Source organism: Cordyceps militaris, assembly GCF_000225605.1.
Source record: "Cordyceps militaris CM01 unplaced genomic scaffold CCM_S00004, whole genome shotgun sequence".
In the NCBI taxonomy this organism is placed as follows: domain Eukaryota; kingdom Fungi; phylum Ascomycota; class Sordariomycetes; order Hypocreales; family Cordycipitaceae; genus Cordyceps; species Cordyceps militaris.
The window spans coordinates 3,081,822-3,090,302 of NW_006271972.1; the positions used below are offsets into that span (position 1 = coordinate 3,081,822).

At 35.6% G+C, this 8,481-nt stretch overlaps 1 protein-coding gene across 1 annotated transcript; it reads left to right on the top strand.

Moving 5' to 3' along the window:
- Positions 1-193: 193 nt before the first annotated feature.
- CCM_05995 (RPEL repeat protein) lies at positions 194-863 on the top strand (the record flags this gene model as incomplete). Its single annotated transcript, XM_006671139.1, has 3 exons — positions 194-323; positions 347-495; positions 696-863. The coding sequence occupies 3 exons, from the start codon at positions 194-196 to the stop codon at positions 861-863; spliced, it is 447 nt and encodes a 148-aa protein (XP_006671202.1).
- Positions 864-8,481: the final 7,618 nt, after the last annotated feature.

Here is an 8,481-nt window from a genome sequence, read left to right on the forward strand (position 1 = left end):
CGTACGACTGGCCTGCTCTGGTTGCTGTCGTTGCTACCTCTTTAGCCCCCAAGTATCTTGCGGGTAGCTCTACCTCGACCCGGCGGCCGCCCACCAGCTAGCTGGCCCCAAAGCTTGTGCCAACTTACACCTCCGTCACCACCGTTTGCCACCTCCAGAAACCAAACCTTTCCACAACATTTCCGTCTTCAAAATGCCCGACATCGAGAAAAACCAAAACGTCCCCGACGCCGTTGATGATGCGCCCATCTCGCCCATCGAACGCAAGAACTCACTTGAGAACCACCTCATTCACCGTCCCGAACGCGCTGCATTAGTCGACAGTGCGTGCAACTTTTCCAGCCAGTCCCTGTTTTGCGGCCTCAACCCTTCCTTTCACTGCATGATCTTGTATCACTTCGAAAGACTAAACGAACTGACCCGTCATCTGTCACTACAGAGAACATCCTTCCCGCATCCAGCGCGGCGCCGGGTCTCCTCTCACAGCAAAAGGAAGTAAGTACAGCGTGACGGGGCACAATGGCGGCAACCTACATCATCTCTTTCCCGTCCGCATCATCGGTACAATGCGCCTACAGGCGAGCAACGAGGCGACCATATACGCTGGCGCGTGCATAATGGCGCCATGGCGTGGCAGCGCAGGTCCCGAGCAAACAAAGACTGTCCGGTAGATAGGTGCTGACAATGTTACGCAGCTCCAGAAGCATATGCTTGAAGATAAGCTCAACGACAAGATTTCGCATCGCCCGGCCCCCGAAACTCTTGTCAAAGATGGTGTCCTGCGCGAGGACCCCCGCTCGGCGGAGCAGCGATATGAGGAAGCCATCGAGGACGAATATGCGAAGCGCGAGGGCGGTGCTTAGAGAATTGTAGTAATCGGGAAATTTGCAGATCGAGTTTACTATTTGGCTTGTGGAATGTTGACACCAGAGGCTAAGACGGGTTGTGTCGAAATGAGACAGTACACGAACGCCCACCAATAACCCTCCACTATAACCCTCCACTCCAATTCAATAAAGATTAACAAGAAAAGGAAAAATAAACTTGAAAATAATACACAACCGATTCAACCTTGAGGAAATGAGAAAGGTCTTTTTTTTATTCACACTATTTACGTCAATGTCTGCATATGCCATGCAGCCACATGCAAGCTCCTCAGCTCCTAGCTACCGACACCCACGTTACGCCGGAGCGCATATTGCTCGAATTGGCTCTCTGCGGTATATGCAGTTGTTCTTTTTATTTTGATGACATTTTTGAAAAAAAAAAAGCCTCCGGAAGCCCCCCCAAAACTCCGAGAGCTGCGTTGTTCGTGTAGCCTCTGGTTGGACCTTGACTACATAGTAACCCCCAGTCAAGCCAAGAAGCAAAACCTTGCCTCAGGGAGCAAGGCAGGCATCAAGGGTTCTCTGAAGGAGCTTGAAACGGAACCGGGGGCGGGGAGCTAGCCGAACTCGATCATGTCCTATTATTTCCCGTTGATGAACATTGCCGATGCGGACCGGGTCGCGGCCATTGCGAATCGCGCCACTGGGAATGGTGCCAGTGACTGAGGGGCGCGCATGACGGCTGACACTTGGCAGGATGGGGGGTAACACAAATCACATTTATTTTATTTCATGACAGGTCGAATCTGCCGATTGAATCGACGTCGTGCAACGCTGTGGTGGACTGTGTTATAGTCTGTGTTATAGTCTGTCGGGTTGTGCAAGAATTGTATGTGGAATGTTAATTGTATTGAACAATAAAGAAATTCTGCGAAACACTAATCTATATGCGCTCTGGATTTCTGAAATTCTATTTTTTTTCCTTTCTCAAGTCTTTTTAATGTCTGTTCTGTCGTAGCCTCGGTCCTTCGTATAATAGTGTAAGCAAAGTAGTTTTGTTACCTCATGGTGCCGCTAATGATATATATCGACAAGTAAAGGAACGTAACACTCGAATAGTGGCCCAGAGTCAGCCAGGTTGTATAAGAGACTCGGGTGAAGCACTTCTGGGTGCAGAAGAGTATATCATTCGATTATTACCGCGCTGAAGGGACACGCGTGTAATACGGTGAGGGAGTGTCACTGGCGGTGCTGCCCGGGTGGTGGGCATTCATGACCGAGCTCCCTGCTGTGGTGGACGTAACTATGCCATTGATTAGCCCAGAGGGCTGGAGTATTACCAAAAGGGTAAGTAGTTACCGCTTGATGCCGTAGAGTAGGTGCTGGCGGATGAGGTAGGTCTTGGGACTCCGTAGGCAGGGTGCGAAGTAACCGGCGACGAGGAAGGCATCTTGGATAGTGTGTTTGAGTGGGTAGATGGGTTAATAAAGACTCGAGTGAGAAAGACAGTCAGAGAGCAAGTGCCGTCAATAATGATAGTAGCTGAGTTGGTAAAGAATGAGTTGGATTGAAAACCTCATGATGAACGAGGTCGAAGGGTCTTAAGTACAGAAGGAACTCCAAGAGAAGAACAAGCCAAGCAGGGATTACGGGGGGAGAAGGTCGCAAAAGGTATGACAAAAGTGTAAAACCAAGAGAGAACATTGCCGTCCCTTGCGGCAAGATAACCCGGAACCCTCCCCAGGCGAACCGGTATTCCAGGCATCACCGGGCCCGAGGCCAGATCGAGGACCCAATCGAAAGGCAGAAGCGCTCGAAAGCATCCAGCAGTGCCTACACGAGCCCCTCTAGTGTACCGGGCCACAAGGTCACAAATGGGTGACTCAGGCTTTCCATTCTCTCGGGCAGGCCGTTTTGTTTCTCCTGTGTAGGAGGAAGGAAGGGGGTGTGTGTGCATTGTGTGCGCGGTCGAGCATATCGAGTCCGGGGGGGGGGCGGACAGGCAAAAGGAAGGAGGAATCCACAGTGAAAACAGTACAAATTGGCCAACAATGGGAGAGGAAAAGATGAAAAAAAGATGAAGAGGCCAAGTACTGCATCACAATTGTAAAGTGGGAAACGGGGCAACAACGTTTAGCGGTAGTTGTTGCCTTTGAATGCTCAACGTGACTCACGACGGGGGGGGGGTGTCTGTTCATGGGAGTTGTCGGGAATTAAGGAGGCTGGGGCAAATAGAGAAACATTTCAACGAATGGTAGGAATTGATTGGACAGGGAATTCCGTTTTCCTTTTTTCCCATTGTAGGAAGGGTAAAAGCAACAAAGACGTTGGAAGAAACGAGACATTCGACGTGAATGTGGCTTATTAGAGACGTGGACTTGGCCAAAAAAGTCGATTGCCGCCTAAACCATGTGGAACCAAGACGGGGGAACAACGACGCCCCTGCAAGGCTACGATGTCGACTGGCTATTTTTCCCATTGAGCCTGCGCTAGTTAGTGTGGAATCGGCCGATATGAAAGGCGTGGCGTTTGGGGGAGGGGGGATCACAATTGTGAAGAGGAGAAATCGGGTTGAAGAAAGGCGGGATAAGGTGGTGGGAAGAGGGAGAGGTAATGTTGAAGACAAGAAAGCGAATAGGAGGATTCAATGTTGGACAACAGGGGAGGGACAATGCAGAAGAAGAAGAAGAAGAAAAGGCTTCCTCACTTGAGCAAATCAGCGTTTCGTCCCATCATCGCGCGCCTCGTTTCTCTCCAAACGTCATTAACTAGGGCGCCCTCATCATGCAGGCCATTGGTAGCCTCGCGCCATGGCAGGCGCAGGGTCATCGGCTGCAGCTCTTCTCCAAAGTGGTTTTTTTTTTTTTTTTTTTTAATTACGCACGAGGAATTCGTACGTTTGGGTGAGGCGGCAGTTCCCCCTCCCCCTGTCAGCTCCCCAAGCCACGACATCTTGGTTCAACGTGACCACTTTCTAGCAGCGCTCGCCGTTTAAGAAACACCCGAATTCCAGAGGCGCCCTCCCCGTTTGCCCCTTTCCCCGTTTCCTTTTCGTCAGTCAGTTTGCTGGGTTTCGCTGCCCGTTGCCCGCCGCCTTCCCCCCCCGGCCGGCCAGGGCAAGTGATGCTGGGTTCTCTTGTCTCCTCCGCCCCGCCACTCTTGTCCCGGAAGATGAGAAAAGGAAGGAAGAAAAAAAAAGGAAGCTGTTTGGCGCGCTTACCATGACCTTCACCAGCCCGTCATTGCAGCTTGTTAGGGCTACCTGATACGCCCCCCCCCCTTCTTCGACAAAGTGATGCAAGGGCCCGCTTGCAGCTACTTGTCGATCGGTGCCCGATTTCTATAACAAATGCGGGCGTGACGTGATATAGTGTTAAGCAAGGCGAAGAAAAAAAAAGAAGCTTTTTGTTTCCCGAACCCCAACAAGAGCGCATGAACAAGCGTGTGGCGTGAGCAGTCTTTTGCCCATTGAACACACCAGATTGGCTGGCTTGTTGATTGCTTGCTTGGAGGTTCTCGGTACGGATTGGGTGACACTGCATTGGCAAGGAGAGCCAAAAAAAGAAGGGCCTCTTTCGTTCCTTGAGAGATGGTCGCACCGCATCGAACGACTTGCATATGGCCAACCGATTTTCCTATTCCCCTTGTCCACCATCTCAGACAAAATCATCGAGGGCGTGGAGGGAGGGCTTGCAGATGCAAACCTCTTGTGCCTCGCGTTGTTGTGCGTGGTGACCAGTCATGCATCAGCCATCAGCCATAGTTGCACCGGCCTTTTCGGTTTCTCCCAGCCTCACGAACAAGCTGCATGCACGCCTCTTTGCACGCACCCTCGCGGAAACACTGCGCGGCCTTGTCTACGAGACGGGTTTTTTTTTTTTTTTTTTTTCTTTCTTTGACCCGCGCAACATTGTCGTGCTGTGCCACATCACCACGTAGCAGCCAGCTGCTCTTCCGCTCTTCATTTTGCTTCTGGTGAATGATGGATTTGACAGTTGGCTGTGAGGCGCAGTTTAGGCAATGGGGTACGGCAGCCTATAGGTGAGTTGTCGCTAAAACGTATTTTACATACTTATATCAGGGTTTACGCACTAGGCACATACTAAGAGCGTATATAATTATTTTTAGTATATTAATATCTATATTTATATAATATAGAATATAATTTAAGGCTATATATACTATTTACTAGTAAAATTATATTTTATAAATCTATAACTCTTTTTATTATATTAATTACTATTATAAATATAATATTACTAGTTATTATAGCTTTTATAGTTTAGCTTAATAATATTAAAAAGTTAATAGTTTAAATATTTATAAAGGCTAATATTCTTATAAATAAATAACTTAATACTATATATAAATAGTCTATACTTATATACTTATTTTAATTAAATTTAATACTAATATATAGTTATAAATAAGGTTAATTATTAAATTTATTATATATTTAGAATATTAAGGTAATAATTATCTATATTTATAGTAAAGAATATAAAATAGCTTACTTAAAGTATTAAAATTATAATTATATCTTTATTAACTATATCTAGCTTTAAAGGCTAGCTAGGAATATATATATAAACTATATATATTTCTTTTAAGTATATTAATACTTCTTAAGAGGTATTATATAATACTATTTATATATATTATTAACTAATAATAATTATAACTAAATTATACTTTTTTATTATATAAAAAGATATACTAAATATAATAAGTATATATAATATTATATAAGTATAATAATAATAAATTATTATAGTATTTATTAAATAAGTAAAGATTTAAGTAAAATATAGCTAAATATATATTTAAGTATATTTACTAATACTTTATTAAATATTATAGTTAGATATAAGTAATAATAGTTTATATATAAAAGAAAAAACTTTATATAACCTTTTTTTTTTAATTAATATTAATACTTATTATAATAAAGAAATATTACTTAAAGATAAGTATATAGTATTAAAAGTTAATATAATAATATCTAGATTAAGATATATATCTTTACTACTACTTAATATTATATTTATTTATATAAGAATTACTATTACCTATAGAAGAAACTATTTAAAAGCCTTTTCTAAGTAATTATAATATTTTAAATATAAAGTTAACTATAATTAATAATAAAAACCTTATTATATTTAACTTAATAAATAATATAGATATACCTTTAACTTAAGTTATACTTTAAAGCCTTTTTATTAATAGTTAGGTTATAATATAAAGTATTATTTTAAATAGTATATAAGTAAAATAAGCTAATTCTATTATAATTTAACTAAAAATAAATAATAAAGGTATTATATTTATATTTTAGCTATTTAATACTATAATTAAAAATAAATATATTAAAAATATTCTAATACCTTAGATAATATTTAGTCTAAACTATATTAGTAAATATATATTATAGTAATATACTTATTTATAGTTTAAATACTAGTTATATAGAGATATACTATTATTAATTATATTAAATAGTATTAATCTTATATTATTAGTATTACTAGATAAAGAGTAAGAAGTTAAGGCTATAATTATTTTAAAATCCCTTTTAAGTATTATTAATTACTATACTAGTATTTAGTAAATAATAATAATTAAAAGGCTTTTAATAGTATTTAGGTATAATTAATTAGATAAAAAGATTATAATTAATCTTTTAATAATATATCTAGATAATTAAAAGTAATTAATAATAGGTTTATATATAATAAAGAGGGTTTATACTAATTTATAAGCTTTATCCTATAAAATAAAACTATTAATAAAGAAAGTAATAACTTAAAGGCTAAATATATTAGATTTAAAGCTTAATATTAAATAAAAGATTATATAAACTCTCTTTATTACTAGTAATTTACCTAGCTTAGTAAAGCTTATAAATAAAGTAGCTAATAAGATAGAAAGTAATACTACTAATATTATTATATAAAAGGATATACTAGTAATACTAAAGAATAAAAGGGTTTTTTTAATTTATATAAAGAAGTAAATATTAAAAGGATAAATATTATATACTATTATTTATTTTATATTTTATATTTTAAATATAAAAATAAAAAAAAAAGATAAAAATAAAAAAAATAAAAAAAAGGGGTTATTTCCTTATAATAAGCTCTTAGATTATATTAATAATAATATCTTTATATAATAATAATTTATTAAGCCTTATATAAGTATTAGTAACTAGCTTTAATAAGGCTAATCTAGGAAGAGTTCCTTTAGCTTAATACTAATTAAGTTACTTATATAAGTATAAGTAAATAAGAAAAAAAGGTATTTCTAGGTTACCTACCTCTAATAGACTATTAAACTTATACTAAATAATCCTATTATAAATCTAGTATATAATTTATAGTAAATATATATTAATAGTATTATTTAATATCTTAAAGATAAAGTTTAATACTTCTATATTATTAATAGGTAATAAGAATTTATAATTTAGTTTAGTATTATAGCTAAGGTTATAATATAAAATATTTAGTTAATTAGTAATTTTACCTTTTTATATATATATATAATAGATATTCTATTTATATATAAAAGTATAAAAGTCTTTTTAAATTAATAGTATATATAAATAGAAAATAATAATCTTATTTATAAGATTATTAATAAGGAATAAGCTATAGTTATTAAGTATAAAGAAATATATCTAAATAATTATATTAATATATATATCTATAGTTATTAATAATTACTTACTTACTAGTATTTAATAAGAATACTTAGGAAATACTACTATCCTTTAATATATATATTATAAATACTTTAGTTATATAACTATACTTTTATAAATATAAACTCCTAAGATATTCCTTATAGCTTCTAAAAGTATTATAACTTATTAATATTATTATAAGTTTAATATTATACTAGTATATTATTTTAAAAAAGAAACTAGTATAGCCTAGTAATAATAGTAGTCTTACTACTATAATTAGATTATAATTAGGTAGGTATTATCTTTTATATATTTAATAAGGTAATATATTACTATATAATACTTTATAAAGTTATTATAGAAATACTAATATAGAACTAAGTAATATAATATAAATATATATTAATTCCTATATAAATCTTAAACCCCTATAGCTATAGCTTTTTATAGCTATTAATAGACTAAATCTAATTAAGACTATAGGTTTTAAAGTCTATATATAGTATTTCTACCTATTTCTAATAATCTTAAAGGTTTTTAGAGAATACCTTATAATAAACCTTATATAAAATATTATAGCTAATATTAATACTAGCCTTATATATATATACTATAAAGAATATTTAGCTATTATTAATTATATACTACTTAATAGTAAAATTATTCTAGAGATATACTTATATCTACTCTTATATAATATCTTAATATATAATATCTTATTATTAGTATATATTTTATTAGTAGTAGATTAAGCTAATTTAAAATAGTAATAATTAGAAACCTTTATTAAGTAGTTACTTATAAATATTAAAATTAATAAGGTTTTAAGTAAAATATAATATTTAGATATATTTAGTAAGTTTATCTTAGTTATTTATCTATACTTATAAGTAAATATAGTTAGTTTATAAAAAGTATTATAATATTTAAGGGTAAATATTATAGCTATAGTTATCTTATAAG